Source organism: Sus scrofa, chromosome 15 (assembly GCF_000003025.6).
Source record: "Sus scrofa isolate TJ Tabasco breed Duroc chromosome 15, Sscrofa11.1, whole genome shotgun sequence".
In the NCBI taxonomy this organism is placed as follows: domain Eukaryota; kingdom Metazoa; phylum Chordata; class Mammalia; order Artiodactyla; family Suidae; genus Sus; species Sus scrofa.
Window position 1 is genome coordinate 138,377,933 of NC_010457.5, and position 19,685 is coordinate 138,397,617.

Here is a 19,685-nt window from a genome sequence, read left to right on the forward strand (position 1 = left end):
CTGTCACTGGCTGTTTGCAGACTCAAGGCCTTGGGCAGGGGGGACGGGGGCGGGTGCACCCGGCTGCGGGGAGACCAGGCCTGGCTTCTGGTCCCTTCCCTGCCGCCTCACTCACCTCCGAGGTGGTTTCCAGCCCAGTGATTGAGGGAGAAACAGTGCAAGACTTGAACCACTGGACGTAAATCAAGGTCGGCTCTGTGGGCTCTGTCTGTACAGGTGGCGGGGACAGGGCAGCCGCCCACCCGGATCCCAGGTCCCAGGCCCGGGCCCGGCGAGCACGAGAGCACACGGCAGAAAGCACAGGTCGGAGGGCAATGAATGCTCTTTATTTACACCACAAGAGTGACAAGTTGTAGGATGAGGTACAAAATACTGGACTCCTGGGGAAGTGAAGCAGAGTCGGCCGTCGGGGGTGGGGGTAGGGGGCACCACACTCGGTGAAAATCCACCCCCACACAACAAAACAATGAGAAAACCAGAAACAAAATCTCCAGCTCCACTGAGCAAAAGAAAGGACCACCGGCAGGTCCAGACAATCAGAGGGAACCGACTCAGTCACAGACGGAGCAGGTCTCTGCGCGAGCAGAGGCGAACCGCCGTCGCGGGAGGTGACACCGCCGTCGCCGCGCTTCCCACGACAGACCCGTCAGGAGCTCTTGGGTGAAAAGGGTCAACCCCCCGCCTCTCTATATTATACATGGGTGTCATTCTCATAAACTGGAAAAGAGGACCTCCCTGGGGGCACACACACCAAAGGAAAAAAACCCAACAGCAACAACAAACAGAAACTGTCCGCTTTCCTTGTCCTTCGACAGGAGACTTTGAATCGTGTCAGAGAGACAGAGGGAGCTGCGCTGGGCCAGCTCGGCTCCATCGCAAGGAAGAAACGGTTTCCTTTCGATGCAAAGTGTAATCTGAAAGCACAGTGCAGCACAGTCCACGACTACCGAGTCGAAAGGGAAATCTTAGCCATACATCACCTAGAAGAAATGAAAAGTCGGCACTGCTGTACGGAAGGGGCCGCCGGGGCCTCCCGGGTCCCCAGCGGGCCCGACGGCCACCAGGGCTGGTGAGGGCAGCGCTCGCCCCGAGCAAAGAGAGGCGGGAGGAGCCAAAGCCAACAAACGCCTCCGAGTCAACCCGGGAGAGACAGGCAGCGCCCTTGGACTTCTGCGCAGCGTCCCTAAAACACGTTTCCCACAGAAGTACAATAAACTCTAGTATTGGTATGTCACAAGTGCTAGATTAAACTTGGTTTCTTAATATGACAAGTGTTGAAGTAGTCCTTTTACTCGTCTTACAATAAAAAGTACAATTTCTTAAGAATAAGTTCGCTAAGACGCAAACGTCCCCCCCTCCCACTCGCCTTCAAGGGTCTGTTTTGTTTTACAGAGAAAAAAAAAAAAAAAAAAAAATCCCCTCCTTTGTGTCTGCAAACGTCACGGGAGGGGGACCAAAAGGCATTTGTCGTCTTGCCCAAGCTGCCGCGTTTGGCGTGCAAAACCTGTGTACAATATAAAGACATGCCGGTCGTACAGCCCATGCAACCTCCAGGTGTAGGAAACTTAAAAAAATATATTCCTATGTATTTATATATATATTTATATATGTATCAATGCCCATAAAACACGTGGGCCCCAAAGTCTACAAAAAGAATGGAATGAGCACGTGGCTGTGGCCAGGAAAGAAGGAATGTTCGGATCGAAAATTAAAAACAAGAAACTCCCTCGCGAGGGCTGCAAAAGCCAGACGTGCTTTGGGGTCCGACCCATACGAAACAGTCCTTCCTCTGGAAACAAACTCTTAAAAGAAGTAGAGAAAAACCGAAACACTTGGACAAAGTGGCCCTTTGCAACCGGAGGGGCGGCCAGTCCCAGCGGCGTGGGCCCGGGGACGGCCGCCTGCTGGTGGGGCCCGGGCGCTGCGCGGCGCAGCCGGGGGGCCGCGAGGGCAGGCTGAGGCCACGCGGCCTGGGGGCGTCGGGGGCTTTCCCACAAAGGGGTATAAAGTGCTCACTTGCTGACCCCCGGCCAGTGTCCCCGAGGCCTCTGCAAAGGAACAGAAAGGCGAGAGGTCCAGGGACCAGGGGGACGGCGGGAGGAGCCCCTCGCCGCTGATGCGGGGGGCCCGCGGGCACTCCAGGGCCGGCCCGCTGCCACCTGCCCCGACGGCTGGCCGCGGACAGGGGCTGAGTGTGTCTTCAAAGCAAAGAAAAGGCTACACGGTAATGCTTTAAGCACGCTTGTGAAGCTGGAGCCCGCTGACCGTGGGGGTCTGCTCCTCTGCCCGGGGCTGCGGGCTGAGCCAGGTAAATCCCCAGGCTAAGCCGGCCCTGGGGGGTCCACGTTAGCCCCCCGCCCCCATAAAAGATGCCAGACGCTGCGTTCCTCCCGGGAGCCCCGGCTGGCAGTAGGTGGGCACGCGGTCCCCTCGGCCCAAGAAGGCCAGGACAGCCGGCCGGCGGGCCCTGCCACCGCTCCAGCTCCCTGCCGCCTCGGGCCTCAGGGCCAAGGGCTGGGAGGGAAGAGCACGGGAGATGCGTCCCCCGGCCTCCCCATCCTGCTCTCAACCCCTGTCCCAGGCCTGACCCACAGCCGCCCGCTGACCAAGGCAGTCCCAGGATCTGCCACCACCGGGTCACAGTCCGGCCGTCTCAGAGTCTCCTTGGGCAGCTGCCCTGTAAAAGTTCCTGAACTGGAGACGTGGCGGGGGCCCGTCCTCCCTCAGCTTGGCCTGGGCACACCCGGGAATGAAACTGGTGGCTTCGAGTGCTAGAAAATCGGTTACCAAGAACAAGGGCCGTCCAGTTCCTGTCAAAGAGAACAAGCAGAGACCGGCCGTCCCCACGGGCTGCCAGGCAGCCTGGGCCCGGGCTCGCTGCAGCCCCGGGCTCCTAAACCCAGGCCTGCTGCTCCCAGCCGGGCGCAGCCACGGGGCCGAGGCCACGGCACCTGGAAGCGGCGTGGGGCCCTCTTGGCCCCACATGTTGCTGACATGCTCACAAGGTCTTTGGAAAAGTCAAGTGAAAATCTATCCTGACCATGTGCTCAGAGAAGTTTAATAACACGAGTGTCACGAATGCCGACGGCCCGTGGCGTCTGGCAAGCCCCTCAGCTCAGCGTCCCAACGACCCCTGGCCCCCAACGCGGGGACGGCAAGAAAGACCCCACGCTCTGCCTCCGGCCGCGGGGCGGGCCCAGGGGAGCCGACCTGCGTCCGGCCGCGCATCCGGCGCTCACTCTCTGAAAATAAATCTGTGCTCACTGTACAAAAATAAACAGAACGCACATAATAATAATAAAAAAACCCTTCAAAAGTTAAAAAAAATGTACAAGCAAAAAATTTAGAAAGGAAAAAGATGTAGCATTCTCCCCACGCAGAAAACTGCTGAATGGGGAGCAAGAAACGGAAAGTTCACAAAACAAGGCTTCTTCAGGCTCTTTTTGTGAAAAATTCATACAAAATCAACGGCAAATTTATATTCTTTGCTAGAAAAACTCATTAGGTACCTAAGTGCATGGAGGCGGGGCAGAAGGGACCGGGTCAGAAAATAATTAAGATGAAAGGACATTCCTGCAGGACAGCTGCCCGAGGCGCACGGAGGACGGAAAGCTCTCCCGTCGGGGCTTCGGAAATGCATGAGCTTCGAGCCAGATCCCGTTCCATGAGCACCTGGATGGCTAATTCACACGTCTTTCGTTTGCCAGGGACCTTTACGACCTGCATTTATTTTATATATATACTTTTTCTATAAATGCATTATAAATATTTTATCAAGATTTCATAAGAATCAAGTTTCTTAGCTCGGAATACATTGGAATATATATTATACATATATATATTTATTTATACCTAAAATTTAAGCAATACTTCATGCTACTTGCTTTTAATAAAAAGCATTCCGATCGTAACACTGAAAGTGTGCCTAGGGCATGCTCCACAACCAGACAACGATGCTCAATTGGTATGTGATGTATGAGAAAAGAACACTTTGGATTCATTTAAAATGTGTGGGACTTCGAAACCCCCGACAGTATTTACCACTTTTTTTGGAACTACCTCCATGTTTCTTCAACAGCAATAAAGCAAAGACAGGGTGGCAGGACCTCGCCCTCGCGGGCTGCCGGCCGGGCCCCGGGCCGCTCCGGGAGCGCCAGGCCAGCACGTGCCGGCCTCGGGGACCTGTCCCACCCCTTCCTGCGGTTTATTTTTTCTTAAGGCATTGTTCCTCAGACTTCAGAAAACCCAGCCACGAAAATCCATCCGAGCGATTAAAAAAAAGGCACAAACGCGCATCGTCCGCCGGCTGGGAGCAAACAAGCCGGCTCCGCGGGCTCCCACTTCGCTTCGCGGCCAGTTTGTCTTCCTCACCCGCGCCCACCGTCTCCCACCCGCGCCGCGCCGCGCACGGCCGCGATCAGAGGCGGGCCGGAGCCGCAGCGACTGGCTCTCGAAAAGAAAGAAGCTACAAGAGGAGAGGTCTGCACGGGGACGTGGAACTGTGGGGAATCACCAAACCGTAAGCACCAGTTTTGATCAAGTTTGCTTTGTGTTGTGAGATCTTTGACGTTCGTCCCTTTTCCTCGCGGCGGCCACCCCGGCAGCCCGGCCGCGGGCTGCCGCAGGCTCCCTCCCTCGGGGGCGTCCCGGGGGGATGGCCCAGGGCGCCTGCTTCCGCGTGTCCGTGTGTCTGCGCGTCCCGGCGTCTGTCCCGGTTCTGGCAGGCAGAGGGCTTCCCGCCGCCCTCGCCCGCGCCGCGCCTGTGGGCTCCGAGAACGCCGTGGCGGGACGCAGGGTGACAGCAACTTGTTGGCGGATCTTCAAGACGGAGACAAACAGACAAGAGGCCGCAGCTTCCGGAGCGGCTACAGGGGCGGCTCCTCTTCCATGGGCTCCTCCTCGGGTCTGCGGGCGCCCCGGGGGGAGGGGCGGAGGCGGGGGACAAGCAAGAGTGACGGTGGGCATCCCCCGGCCCTTTGAACGTCCCTTCCCCCAGGGCCGCGGCCACCCCCCAGGGTCCCCGGGTGAGTGTCCCGCGTCCAGGTGCCCTTCCCGTGGTTGTAAAGAACGGGGAGGCCCTGCCGCCCGGTCCTGGACTGGGGTGGGCAACCCGCCCCCGCCCGGGCTGGCTCCGGCGAGCCTGGCAGGGCCCGCGGGGACAAGCCACCTCGTCCGACACAGGAGCAAAGCCTCGGCTCGTCCGCGGCAGGCGCGGGGGCCAGGGCGGGAGCCACGCTCACCTCTTCTCGGGTGCCTTGACGCCCACAGACAGCGAGGCCATGGCAGTGACCGTCTCGGCTTCCTCGTTCTCGCACTTCTGGGCCTCGACCAGGGAGTAGCCCACGGTGGAGGCGAGACGCTGCAGGGAGCGCCAGTACTGGCCTGGGGCGGGGGGGGGGCTCGGTTAGGACCCTGGGCGCCGGGCTGACCAGCAGCCTCCCCCGCCCCGGGGGTCTCCAGCAGGACCTCCCTGGCGCCTTGAAAAGCACCAGTCTTTCTGGACGCGGAAGCCAGGGAGTTGCCTGGTTACAAAGTCACAAAGGCTGGGACTCTCTGGACAGGCCCACCAGAGACGAGGCGTCGGGGATGGGGCCCGGTTCCCAGGCCTGGCCGCTGCCTCGTGGTGGGGCGGCTGGGAGCCGGCTGCTTCCTGACCCCACCCGGAGCCTCTGAGGTGACGGGGGAGGCGCCGCAGAGCCCGGGTGTTGGGGGAGGCCGGGCCCCCTCGGGGCCTGCACGGCACACAGGGCTTCACGTGGGGTATCGGTGGGAATGGCCCCTGGCCAGGGCTCAGCCCAGAGCAGGGAACCCCTGGTTTCCAGGCACCACACGGATGGTCTCAATGACTGGGTCACCCCAAAGACCTCAGACCTAAGGCCAGCAGCTGCGTGTCGGAGAAGGTGTGGGGACCTGAGAATCCCTGGGGGGTGCCCCGGCCCTGGCGCTCGGGGGCAGCGCTGGGGAGGGGCTGCCCTCTGTGCTGCGTCTCTGGAGCCCAGGCCTCTCTGCGCTGGCAGAGGTCAGACCCTAGGACACAGGTTCACATCCAAGGACCAGCCCTGCCAGTGGGGAGCGGGCAGGTGTCCTCACGGACCCACTGGGCCTCCATTCTTTTGTCCCATAAAATGGCCTTGACTGGTGGGCTGTGGGGCACTGAACGGGGTCACTCGAGCTTCTCTGCCTGCTCACCCCACGCTGGCCCCTAGGCCTGGGGGAGCAGCTGGCAGTGGGCGAGGCCCGGGGTGGGGGGAGGGCCCCTCCCCACGAGGGCTTCCGGGCTGAGCCAAGGGCAAGGCCACTCACTGTGGATTTCAATGACCTTCTCCATGGACCGCACGGCGTTGGCGTTGGGTCTCTGCTGCAAAACCTTTTCTGGGAGAGGGTCAAGCTGGGGCAGAAAAGGATTGGAGGGTGAATTAAAGGAAGTTAATAAAGGAGTTTCCCGTTGTGGCTCATCGAAGACAAACCCAATGAGTATCTATGAGGATGTGGGGTCGACCCCTGGCCTCGCTCAGTGGGTTAAGGATCTGGCGTTGCCGTGGGCTGTGGTGTAGGCCGGCAGCTACAGCTCCAATTCGACCCCTAGCCTGGGAACCTCCGTGTGCCTTGCTTGGGTGCGGCCCTCAGAAGACAGACAGACAGAAAGAAGGATGTGGCTGTAATCCCGTGTGTGTTAAAAGGGAGCTGCTCACAGGCTGCAACGCTTTCTTAGGCGCACTTGCTAATAGAGCAAAGAGCGTGGAAGGCCCAGCGTGGCTTTGGTGTTTACTACGTAAGCTGTTGACACAGTAGATTTCTCTTCTCTAAGGAGTTTTTCTTTGGCGACGGTCGGAATATTTGCGGGTCCCGATGTGAGCGGGATGAGGGGTGATGTTCAGAACGGGGCCGGCGCAGAAGGCTGGCAGCTGGGTCTCCAGCACGGAGCCCACAGCATCATGTCAGGGACCTCATTACGACTTTTCGGAAATGCCGCTTTCATAGCCCTTATCAATAGGAGCTTTGTAAACAGTGCTTGAGTAGCCCTTGTTCTCACTTTTCTTCCAACGAAAGGGGCAGGGAGCAGAACCTCTCAGGAGGGAACCTGTGCTCAGAGCTGCTCCTCGGGGAGGAGGAGCACGCGCCCCCCGACGGCCGCGGGCAGACCAGAGCCAAACGCGGAGGGTTCAAGTAGATCAGACACGGGCAGTGACAGCGCTAAGGGGCAGACGAGCCTGCACACCTGGGGGGACCTGCTGGGTTCTGCAACAAAGGTGGGACTGTTGGGGTACAGGCCTTGGACTCTGCAGGCCTGGCTGCAGGACCACCCTGCCCTGAGGATGAGCGGGCAGAGCAGGTGCACAGACCGGGCTCCACGGGGACAGCCAGTGGGAGAGACCCGCCCTGAGCCTCGGCTCTGAGCAGAGGTTGAAAAACAAAGTCCCTGAGATCTGCCTGGTTCTCGACACGACAAGCGGGGAGCGGCCGTTTGGGGTGGCCGGGGTCTGTGATGCTGGCCGCCCAGAAGACAGCTGGCAGGGTCCTCATGTGTCCCCAGACGGTGCCAATTTGCACCGCCAGTTCGGTTCTAGGAAGCATGGATTCCCAACCCCCAGATCATACGCCACAGGAGAAACCCGACACGAACCGGATCAGCAACAACAAGCAAGCTCCTCGGAGAGACGGCCTGTTCCAGGGCCGGCCCGGGGAGCGGTCAGGGAGCACAGAGCCCCTTAAGTGCAGAGTCGGAAGGAGACAGGAGGGCGGGCGCCTCGGAGGACACACCAGGGCCACGTGGAGACGAAATGCGTGACACGTGCTGCACTGGATCTCAGAGAATAAGATTAACACCCTCGGGTCCACACTGATGTGATACGCGACTGAATAAGCAGGTAAACGGGAAGAAAAGATGTGTCTTCCAGAAGAGGAGTTCCAGGAACGCATGCACACGCTCCCCGGAGGCTGAGCCCCACACCTCCCGCCCTGGCTCCCTGCGTGGACTGCGCCGGGTCGGGACGTCCACGGAAGAGCCCACGGGGAGGAGGAAACGAGCAAGCCTGGTGCAGTCGGACCTGCGAACCCACCGCTCACGGCCGACCTCAGCGGGAGGGCCACGTGGATGGTGCCACGTGGATGGTGCCATGGGGCCCGGGAGGGCTGGGAAGGGCGCCTGACCTGGGGTCTTCCTCCTCCAGCCCCCGGCCCCAGTCCAGTCACCAGGGACAGAATCAGACGTTCTAGAAAACACCTGGCCAGGCCTCCTCAAAAACCACTGGAGTCGTGAAAAATAACAGACGACCGAGAAACCGTCGGGGCCCGGAGGGACTAAGGAGACGGACGTGAAACAGAAAAGGGCGGCTGTGGGAAAATGAGCGAAAGCTGCCTGCATCCCTGAGTTCAGCTGCTAGCGACGTGCCAGGGTTGGTTTCCAGGTTGTGACAGGTGCCCCACACGCACGTAAGATGGTGATGCTGGGCCCGTCTGGGCTCCGCCGGGACACACGTGCCGGCTCGGTGGAGCTCCTGGACATCCGCACGTGCTCCCACGTGGAAATTCTACCTTAGAATGAAGACTGAGCTGCTCCACGACCTCAGCTACCGAAATGATCACGCTTGAACTGTGCTGTGTGTTCACTACATTAAAAATAAAGATGAACGAATGATGCCAGAACCAGGGATCACTGAAACTGAAATGGCCTGTTTGAAAGAGAGCCAAATACAACTTCTAGAAACGAAAACATATTAGTAGAAACTAGAAACTCAGCGAGATCCGCTAAAGAGAAAATGAGTAACCTGGAAGCAATAACTGAAGAAATGAGCCAGAAAACAGCCCAGAAACAAGGGACAGAAGGAGGCCTGCGTGTCCTCACGGTGTCCCCAGTGGCGGGGTCCAGGGCTCAGGGATGCAGGACCTCAGCTCAGGAAGGGAGGATAAAAGAAGACACCCTCCCCCAGGCCAGCAGAGCGACGGCAGAACAGCAAAGACAACAGGAAACTGGAAGAGCAGCTCGAGACAACAGGGTAGTCTGCACGGGCGCAGCGGTTGGCTGAACACCAGCGGCTTCACAGCAAAGGAAACAGGAGCAAGAAGACAGCGTGTGAGGTCTCCGCGTCGAGGTGAAACCTGCCCGCCCGCCCAGAGCTGCAAGCCCAGTGGAAGCATCAGCCTAGAATGAGGCTGAAAGGAAGCCTTAACCGCAGACCACCTGGCAGAGTCACCCCAGGAGTCCTTCTCCAGGGAAGCCCTGCAGGAGGTGCAGGAGGTGCCGGAGGCAGAAGGACGACGAGCCAGAAGGAAGGAGCCCTGAGAAATGAGGCTGGTGAGCAAAGACAGGGACCGCGGGAAGAGCACCCGTGGCGTCCACTCAGAGATGGAAGACACAAAAGAAAGAGGGAAGTGACACACCAGGCAGGGATGACGTGGGACCCGGGAGGGGGCCCTGGGCTGGGACCGCCCGCTTAGCACTCAACACACAGGATGCCAGCTACGTTAAATTTCTGATAAGCAAGTACTGGTGATTTCCAGTATAAGGACGTGCAAGTGGGTGTCCCGTGTTTAAAGTGGGCGCCCCACCTGGGGTCGGCTGAGGTGAGTGACCTCGCGGGGACACGGGCTGACGTTTTCCAGGACCGTTCCTGAGAACCGGCAGCTGGCTGTTCTCAGAGGGCAGAGAGGAGGCGGGGGACTCCTGAGCAGGTGGACAGAAGCCAGCGCAGGGGCAGAGGGAGCTGCGGAGGAGGGCAGACGCAGCGCAGTCGCACCGTCAGCCACCAAACAGCACGCGGCCAAGCCAACTGCGACGACCGCGGTCTCCAGGTACAGCAGCCGGGCGGGCAGGACTGCGGAGGAAGAGCGGGCTGGCCGCACGCTCTCCGCCGCCGGAGGAAACGGCTGAAGCGCGGAGGGAGGCTGGACGGGAGGAAAGCGACAGAGCAGGTGCACCCGCAGCGGGGCCGGCACAACGCCTCCCGAGTTTGGCGCGACAGAGCAGGGGGAAAACCGTCCTGGGTGTGAAGGCCACTCTGTGATGGCACAAACTTCAGTTCCTCAAAAGGATCTGCCGGTCTAAAATAGGGGCATCTTAGGGCAACTGCTTCAAAGCACGGGAAGTGAAGGCGGAGATTGGGAGGCGAGGCGCGTAACCACCCCACGCTGGCGAGCCCGACCAGCTTTCTTGGAGCAGGCAGACACGCAGCCAGACCTCACGCAGAAGGCAAAGTGTGAACGGCACGGTTCCCAAGCTCGGGTTCCTGGACGTAAAGGGAACGCCACAGAACGGGCGGGGGACGTGCTCCAGACACGTGTGGAACGTCCATGCGGACTGACCGCACACCAGCCCGCGAAGCGCGTCTCCACGCAGAACGAACACCACGCACACGAGAGCAACGGCGAGAAACAGGAGACAAAGAGACCCACGAGACCCACGGGTGGACATTAGAAAACACAGCAATCGTGGGTCAAAGAAGAGAGCATAAAAGAAATTAGGACACGCTTAGAAATTTAAAAACGTAACGGAAACACCACAAGCCACAGTGTGAGATGCGGCTGAACACGCCGCTGGGGGACATTGACAACTGTCGACAGGGGGATATTTGCAATTCTAAGGCGCATATTGGAAAATAAGACTGGAAAAGTGCTGCACTTAAAAAACGAGCAAAGACAACAGCACGGTCCCAGAGGAAGAAGGAAATGCACAGAAAGGGGGCAGAGGTAGATTTCGGAAAAAAGACAGTCGCTGAAAGTGAACTGAAGAGGAGGCGCCGAGAATCGCAGGAGGAGGAGGAGCACGGCCGCAGGGCAGCAGCGGAGACCGACCGCGAGGGACCACCTTCGGCCAGGGACCCTGGAGACGGGGCGGAGGAGGAGGAAATCCCTGGTAACCCCAAACTTCGTTAGGGAGGAGATGAAACCATGGCCACCTCGGTCACCTTAAGTTTCCTCCCAAAGGAAACCCAGGGCCCAGGAGAGCCCTCCCCGTCAAGACTGTGCCGATCCCACACCCACTTCCAGAGAAAGAGAAAAAGAAGGGATCCCCAACCGTTCATCAGTCCACCTGCCCATCCGTCCACCTAGCTACCCATCTACCCGTCCGTCCATCCACCTACCCGTCCGTCCATCCATCCATCCATCCACCCACCCAAGCATCCACCCACCTGTCCGCCTGTCCGTCCGTCTGTCCATCCATCCACCCACCCACCCATCTCCACTCTTCTATCTGTCCATCCACCCCCACCCCCGTCAAAAACAGGAATGAATTGGAAAAAGATGGTCTAACAGAAAAAGGGGCAGAAGACATGAAGAGAAAGGCCGAGGGTCCAAGACTCGTGGGGAAGGTGCTTGGCCTCCAAGGTGACGAGGAAACGACCTTCAGCGGAACCTGGTGCTGCTCCACCTGGCAGACTGGCAGGGGTCCAAGGCAGGACACCCCGTCCCCGAGGGTCCTCACCCACTGCCGGGGCCCTCGGGACAAACCCGGACGTCGCCTTGTAAACACGGGACCCACCACCCCTCCCCGAGGGTCTGCTTCAGACACGGTGCCCTCGTGTCCCAGGAGACTGCACGGGGGAGTGACTGACGGTAACCGCCCCGGGGCCACCGCTGCCCCCGGCCACTGTGAAGGTGGCACTGTCCACGGCTGGTGGGGACAGGGATCAGAGCCCCCACCCGGAGGCACAGAGGTGCGTCAGAGCCTGGTCCAGCTTGTGGGAGAAAGGCGCCAGAAATTCTCTAAAATTAACCCCAGGTCCAGCTGCTCCCCGTCCTGAGGGCAGCACCATGGGTCTCCCCAGCGGGACCCACACTCGGCTGGCAGCTGGCCCTCCTCTAGCAGCCTCTGCCGCGGTGCCCCCGCCGAGCGCCCAGGCGCCCGAGTCACTGTCTGCCTCCCACCCCCCACCTCTCCAGCCGCCCAGGGGATCAGCCGGAGCACAAGGCTCCCAGCCTTGACTTAACGACAAAGGGGTCGGGAAGCGGGGGAAACGCCACATCTCACAAGACGGAAGTCTCTCACTACTTGGGACGCTCTGTTCACTTAACAGACACGACTGAGCAGCCCGTGAATTAACAATCACTATTCTCCACACTGAAGCTCCGTCAGAGAACCGAAGAACACGCCCACCCCCGCCTCACAGAGCGTCAGCCAGCCTCGTGGGAAACCCAGGGCGGGCCCCGGCTCTGCGATGGGTGTGGGCGGCGGGTGGCACGTTCATGCAGCGGCCCGAGTGGCGGAGGGGACACCGCCGTGGTGGCGGTGGTGCAGGAGGTCCGGCCCCCGCTGAGCCCAGGGGGATGCAGCGTGACCCTCTTCCAGGGGAGGGCGGGGCGGGCAGGTGTGACCAGGGACAGGGAACCGGCACCTCAGCGGGGGGATCTGAAGGACAGAGAGGCGTCCAGCGGCCACAGACGGAGAGCAAGCAAGTGGCCCCGGCCCTGCTCGGCCAGGAGACGCTGGGAATTCTTGGCCAGGCCTTGGCTCATAGGCCTGAGAGGGGCTGAGCGGGGAAGCTCCGAGGGCCTCCTCTGGGGGAGAACAAAGGGCCGGCGTGGGCCACGGCTGCGTCCTGAGCGATGGACAGGAGCCCCCAGCCGTCCTGTAGCCCGTTTACCTCGTGTGTGTTGGGGCTTATCCTGAGCTCAGTCTTTTGTCTGTCTTTTTATCTTTTTAGGGCCACACCCGCTGCATATGGAAGTTCCCAGGCTACAGGACTAATCAGAGTTGTAGCCATGGGCCTACACCACAGCCACGGCAACGTCAGATCCGAGCTGCACCTGCGACCTACACCACAGCTCACGGCAACGCTGAGCTGAGCGAGGCCAGGGATCGAACCAGCAACCTCATGGTTCCTAGTCGGATTCGTTTCCGCTGCACCACAGGGGGAACTCCCTGAGCTCAGTCTTAAAAGGGGGCCTTGGCAGAAGTGGGCAAGGAAACACCCAGAGCACCCGCTCTGGGACCAGGAAGCCCTTACGCTACCCCAGCAGTTCCGAGGTCAGAGTTAGCGTTGTTCAGAAAACAGAAAACTCTGCTTTGTGGGGGTCTGGGTGGGCCAGGAAGGCGTGAGATGACAGAGGCCCCGGGCCCCTGTCCTGTCCCCGTGGTCAGAGCCCCTCGGGGCAGCCACACAGCTGGGATCCCAGCCCTGCATCTTCCTGCATCTCATCCCGTCCCAAGTTCAGCCGCCCGGCCCTTCCTTCCTTTCTTCCCAAGAAGACAGAGTCCGCTGGGGACCCGGGGGCTCTCTGGCTGGACCACACCGCTGCCCAGCTGGCTGGCTCTCCCCCGTCTCTGAGCACTCCAGGAGGGGTGCCTGCCAACCCTCCCGTTTAAGAGGCAGAGCAGATGGGACCCCAGTGCATCCCTCCCTGTCCCCACTGCCACCCCGCGTCTGCCCGTCTCTCCATGCCTCGTGGTCCCCGTGGAGCTGGGCGGGGGGTGTGGGGGGTCCCTCTGCTGCAGGAGGGCCTGCCCGTTCCCTGCTCGGGCTCCGTGGCCTGGGCGCATGGAAGTGCGCCTGGCAGCCGGGCAGGGCTCCACAGTTACCCGGAAACCAGTGGGCAGCGTGTTTTCACAGCCCCTCCATCGAAAACGCAAAGGCTTGTAGAACACGATGGGGGGGCGGGGCTTTCAATGCAGTTTTGGAAAAGCAAAAACACACCATGAGGGGCTAAAAATTATGACTCCTTTTGATAAAAGAGTAAAGAGACTCAGCAGCCAGTGGGGGGGCGGGGATGTGCGCTGGGGGCGATGCTCCCGAGGCCTGGGTCCAGGGCCTGCCCCTCCGCTGCCCCCACCCCCAGCTCCCGTCCCAGCAGCGGCTGGGGGGGTGGTCCCGGTGCTCCTGGTGGGTCCTCTGCCCCCTGCAGAGAGAGGGCGCAGGCGACTTAAAGGAGAATGCCCTTCCCTCGGGACACACAGCCCTGGGGGTCACAGCTCAACAGGAGGCCCACACCTGATCCAGCGCAGCCTCTGGCCTGGCCACTCGACCGGCCGGCAGCCTGCTCCATCGTCAGGCTGGGTAACAAGGCGACTTTGCCCAATTAGCACCTGCCAGGATGCGGCAGGTTACCCGCCCCCGGTAACTGAGGGGTGTGCAGGCCCCAGGGCCCCTGCGCCCCCGCAGAGAACAGCATGTGTTCTTGCACTGACCGCCGGCTCCCCCGCGGCCTCCCAGACCACTTCGTCCTGATCTCCCGCCTGGCCTTCTCCTGGCATTTTTGCAGCTGCCAAAGTCCTTTTGGAGGAAGAGGCGTTTAAAAAAATCAACCACAAATGCTAAGCACCGCGACCACAGCAGTTTCTCGGTGCCTGAGCCTCACATGAGAGGGTGGAGCTCAGTGCTGGACGTAACAGGACCCGCGGGACAAGCCCAGCCCCAGGAGGGGTCAGCACCTTACTGTCCCCTGCGTCCCTTTGGAACCATGCCGGCTGTCCCCACGCAGGCCCTGCTCCTTCAGCGTTTAAGGGCAGGGCTGGGTCCGGGGACCAGATGGGCGGTGCTCGTCGCCCTGAGCAGGATGCGCCCTGGACAGGCGGCCCTGTCCGTCTCCCCGCGCCCACGCACCTGCTGCTTCTACCCACGCGGGGCTGCACCACTCCCCGCCCCTCACGAAGCAGGACGCGACGAGGGGCAGCCGTCCCGAGGGAAAGCCTTTGGCCCAAGTCCTCCACGGCCTCCCCCACCGACCTCGGACTTGGGCTCAAAGAAAGGGCAGCATTTAACCCTGAAAAGCCACCCGTTTAAACAGAAACCTGGCCCCAAAGAAACCTCCCCGTGGGGTGACACGTGACATGAGAAGTGACGTCTCCACATACTGACCACCTGGCCCTCAGCGCCTGCCCACCGGGCTCCTGGGGGCTGCACCGCCCATTGAGTGACATGCACGTGACACTGAAAGTATGAGGTGCCCCCCTGTACGCCTCCCACCCGCAGCCCAGGCCACCGTCCCCAGTCGGCTGTCTGCGTGAGCCGAGCTGTCCACCGCGCCCAGAATCAGCCTCGTCAAAGACCACAGGGCAGAGGAGAGAGGCTCCGTCCAACTTTCTGGCACTAAAAAGATTTTTCAGAGACCGCGATAAAGCTGGTGCTTCCCGCTTTTTGATGTGTTTTCAGTAAAAGAACCTTTTCTTGATCAGGAAGGAGGGATGGGCCCGGCTGACAGCTGCGCGCTCCGCTGCTGCTGCAAATAACCAGCTCTGAGAAGCAAAAGGCTTCGGGAGCGTTTGCATGTATAAATCAGTTGCATTCTACTCATCAGAAAGGCAGCGGGGGAGATAGTTTTATGCAAAGAAGTGGGGGGGGGGACGTGGTAGATGCCCCGAAAGCAAACGGGCACTTGCTGGAAAGCCTTCCAGTGGCCGCCAACCGGGTGACCAGAAGAAGAGAGGCCACCGGGGCCTTTGATCTTCTTGGGACTTGGTTAAAATGAACACCATCCATGCAGCAAAGGTTGTCAGGAGACAACGGAGACACCCCCGGATGCCTGCCCACCCCTGTCACCAGCTGGTGGCCTGTCCCAGTGGGCGGCCAGGGAGCGGGAGTCCGGGCTGTGGAGCCCAGCACACAGGTGGCCACACCGGCACCGCCTCGCAGGGAGCCAGCCTGGTGACTCTGGCCGCTGGTCCTACCCGTGCTCTTGGTGCCAGAGGCCTAAGCTTTCCCTGTGCCCCTGACTCGGCCACTGGGCGCTGCTGCTCCAGGAAGTACATGCCTGTCCTGGGGCTGGGCTCGGGCACCCCTGCTGGATGCCAGGTAACCCTGACCCTACTAGGGGAGCATCCTCAGGCTTCGTGAACCCGCAGAAGCCCCGTTTGGTCTGATGGGGGAGGGGAGGGGAGGCTCCAGGGATGGCTTGAGAGCAGAGCTCCCAGCTGCCTCTGGGGTCCCCGTGTGGGCCTGGCACCGCCCTGCCACAGCTAGGGCCCCAGGGCACTTGGCCTGCACCGCCTCAAACCAGCAGCTCTTTGCTTGGACACACGCAGTGACGCCGCAGCAACAAGAGGGCCGTGCGGTGGGTGGCGGGAACCAGGCACTCCTCTGGGCTCCTGCGACAGGCTCGGGCAGAGCCCTCTGTGGCGGGAGGCGGGGTTTCCAGAAGAGCGCGTTCTGAAACTCGAGACGGAACCTGCACATGTCCTCAACTCCAGGCGCTCGGCACTGTCCCCGCAGGACCTCCGCCGCCCTGTCCCCTGCTGCCGGGGTGGCTCTCTCTGCCGTCCCACCAGGAGCATCGGGGAGAGCACGGGCGGCCTGTGGCTGCTGGGGCTGGAAGGCTCTCGAGTCTCTCCCTCCCTTGATCCTCAGAGCTCGCTCTCCCGGGCCAGGCCCTCTGAGCCCAGGCCATCAGGACACAGGGCAAAGCCCCCACCTGGGAGGAGCGGCAGGAGGCCACGGGGAACTCTGGCACCCCAGCCCCCAAGCTGGCCTTGGAACTTCCCAGAGAGCCGAGCATGCACGGGAGGAAGCCAGGACGCTGAGGTGTCCCCCAGGTGGCACCCGCACAGGTGAGCACCTCCAAGACGGACCCTGAGTCACCTTCCTGGAGCAAAGGGTCCTGGCTGTCCTTTTGCTCACCTGCTTCTGGCACAAGCAGTTTGGGCGGCTGTGTAAAAGCCCCAGCAGGAGGGGTGGGGTGGGGGGGACGGCGCGGGGACAGCCTGCCCTCTCTGGGGCTCCTACCTCGTTTCCCAGCAAAGCAGAGACGCAGGCCTCCGAGGCGTCACAGATGGCTGTGAGGTCGTGACCCCCCTCCAGGGCCAGGACCACCCGGCCGCCGGCCAAGCCCATCAGCTGCTTCGTCAGGTACCCAAAACCTGCAAGGGAAACGAGATCCGGTCAGGGTGAGGCCCGGCCGCGGTGCCGACGCCTGGCAGCGGATCAAAGCGCCCGGGAGTGCATCACGGCACCATACAGAGACCCGGGGCTGGCACCCGGGGCTGCGTAATCGGAACCAGGCTGGACTGTAATAAATTCATTGAGGAATTTCGCTTTGGGATTCTTTTTGATCTGTTTGGAAGTAGGAATTATGGTTTCGGAGCTTTGATTTTATAATGCCGCAGATCATCTGGTTTGGGGGGAGGGAGGAGCCTCCAGGGAGCCCCTCAGCTCTCCTGCTGGAACCACAGGGGCAGGGGAGCCAAGGGGCAGGACCACGTCTGCCCCAGAGCCTGGGGGGGCCTGGTCAGCACCCGGGGGTGCGGGGCACACGCATGCACGTATGCGCACACCCCAGTGCGTGTGCCCCTGTGGGTCTCGGGCCCCCCGGTCTGCAGCGTCTGGCTTTCATCAAGGGCCAGAGTCCCTCCACTGCAGCCACAGCATCCTCCTGCTGTGGCAAACCCCACCCTCGGCCAAGACGGTGACGACGGTGAGGCCAGTGAGACCGAGGCCCCGTCAAGGCTGGTCAATCAGCAGACGGCCGGTGCTAGGGGCACTGGTGAGGCGGTCCTTTCCCCCAGCCTGGGCTCCGCCTCTGACGGAAACAGTGACACTGGCTTGGAGGTGGCCATGGGCACGGGCCACACGTCTGCCCTCCGCCTGGTCACTCTGTCAGCCCTTGGCCCACGGCCCAGGCAGGGGGACTCTGAGGTGGCCCTTTGTTTCTGTCCTTCTGCTCCAGCGAGCCGTGCTCTCCCCACGTAGGGACAAGGGACAAGAGCTCTTGGCCATGTGCACTGACGGTCAGCACGAGGGGCCCCAGGGCCTTGCACGAGTCATCGGGGCTCCGTCTAGAAACCCCAGAAGAATCCTGGCACCTGGATGACCACGACACCCAGGGCGCTGGGCGGTGCGGCTGGTGGCGGTGGGGGACGTGCCCTTCTTCATGGTTTTCTGTGACAGCAGAGGCCAAAGGGACACCCCCCCCAATTCTGAAGTAAACCTACTGTCGGCCAGCTCCCTCCTCACAGGTTTTAGGGTTTGCACCCCCTCAATGCGGGATGACAACCGCCAGCCCAGCACGTGGGCCCCGTGCTTACGGGCGGCATGACCGGATCCCAGGCCGAGTGCTGGCAGGGAGCTCCCGCAGCACTCTTGCCTACCCTGACCTCCGGCTCGCCCCGTGTCCTCTGGGGGTGCCAGGACTGCGCTCCTGGGAGATGTAACATGGAGAGTGTCTTTCCACTGCCGCTAAGAGGGACGTCTGGACACAGCACGCCTGACACCTGCTCACGAGGACAGCGGAGGCCCCACTGTGCCACCTGCAAGCCCCACTTACATTTGGCAGAGAGGTTGTAGCCGCCGAGAGGCGTGGGGTGGCCCTCCACGGCGTCGAAGCCTGATGACACCAGCACCACGTCTGGGGCAAACTCGTTGGCGATCGGCATGACCACAGTTCTGCAAAGGATAGGAGGAGGTGACGCCGCGTCAGCTGGGTCACGGCCAGGGGAGGGGGCGCTCTGGGGGGGGTCGCGGTGCCCAGCTGCCAGGCCTGCGAGGGGTCTGCCCTGCCCACCCTCCAGTCACTTTCGGGGGCCCTGATTCGAGATGCGCGTGGTCACCGCCCTCCCCGGGGACGCAGAGCAGCGGCCGAGCAGGTGGGAGAGGCCTTGGTCCCCACGCCTGCCGGCCACGCCCCTGCAGGCCACGCCGTTGGCTACGACCGACCGAACAAGGACGCCTCGCCTGCAAGGGGACGCGTTTGTTAAAGAGAAATTCAACCGGGTCACTTTGCTGTACGGCAGAAATTGACAGAACACTGTAAACCTACTATAATAAAGTTTAAAAAAAGAAATTCAACACCCAGGATCTTTGAGGGGAAAACTGATGATCAGGTTTTAAGAGAACTCGACTGTTTAGAAACATAATCCTCCCGCTGAGAAGGTCAGCAGTTAAGTCACACTCAGGAAACGAGGCAGAGAGTCTCCCCGAAAAGAAAGGAGACACACTTGGTAACACAAAGCCCCCGCCAGGAGCCTGCAGCCTGATCGTTCCAGCCCGTCCTGGAGACCCACTTCGTGCGGAGAACAGAGAGGGCACGTCGAGCCGAGCACTTCCGTCTGTCCTTTATTTGTCCTTGATTTGGAAAGTCATCCCCGACTTTGTGCGGGCGAGGCGGGCAGATGACAGCACCGGGCCTGGGCTCCAGGGCAGCTGAGCAGAGGGCACGCGGTGGTGCCTGGGTGCCGCCAACCTCTGCCACCCATCTGTCTATCCCCGGCCAGGGGAGCCCAGGTGTCACACCCAGATTGGAGAGCCCTCTGCCTGATGCTCAGGGCCACGCACGGAGCAGCTGCCTGGGCACACAAGCCCAGCCCCTCACCGGGTCTGCGGAGGCCCACGTGGCACAGCTGATGGACCCTCCCCATGTGCCCACAGGGCAAGGACCAGAGAGCGCCACAGCCATGGCCACAGGGCGGCGGGGCTGGTGTGAAAGCCCCCGCGGTCTCTCCATCAGCGCTCACCCTTGACACTGGCACAGTCAAGTCCCGAAGGCAACAACTGCGGCCCCAGAAGCAAAACGCTCAAGATGAGGGGCGTCTCCAACCGGGAACTACTGTGGACCGCTGCGCTATTGAGAAGCCCCTCTGACTCGGGTGGGGAGAGAGCCAGGCAGGTGACAACCTGGCCGCCCACCTCTGCAGGATCCACGGGGAGGAGCCAGGTCACGATGGGTCGGGGGCCGGGAGAGTCCGCCACAAAGACGCTCATCACGCCGTGCCCGGCTCGTCCCGCCAGGGAGTCCCGACCAGGCTGGCCTCTCGTCGTCTTCCT

General features: G+C 61.3%; 1 protein-coding gene across 6 annotated transcripts in view; it reads right to left on the bottom strand.

The window, feature by feature from the left end:
- Positions 305 to 19,685, bottom strand: part of HDAC4 (histone deacetylase 4) — a 279,030-nt gene continuing 259,649 nt past the window's right edge. For all 6 annotated transcript variants that reach the window (XM_021075899.1, XM_021075896.1, XM_021075897.1 and 3 more), the window contains 5 exons: positions 18,190 to 18,308; positions 16,653 to 16,786; positions 6,304 to 6,388; positions 5,241 to 5,382; positions 305 to 4,905 (listed from right to left, as the gene is read on the bottom strand). In XM_021075899.1, coding sequence (XP_020931558.1) covers positions 4,866 to 4,905; positions 5,241 to 5,382; positions 6,304 to 6,388; positions 16,653 to 16,786; positions 18,190 to 18,308 — 520 coding nt within the window. In that variant the 3' untranslated portion in view covers positions 305 to 4,865. The remainder of the gene's footprint in view (positions 4,906 to 5,240; positions 5,383 to 6,303; positions 6,389 to 16,652; positions 16,787 to 18,189; positions 18,309 to 19,685) is intronic.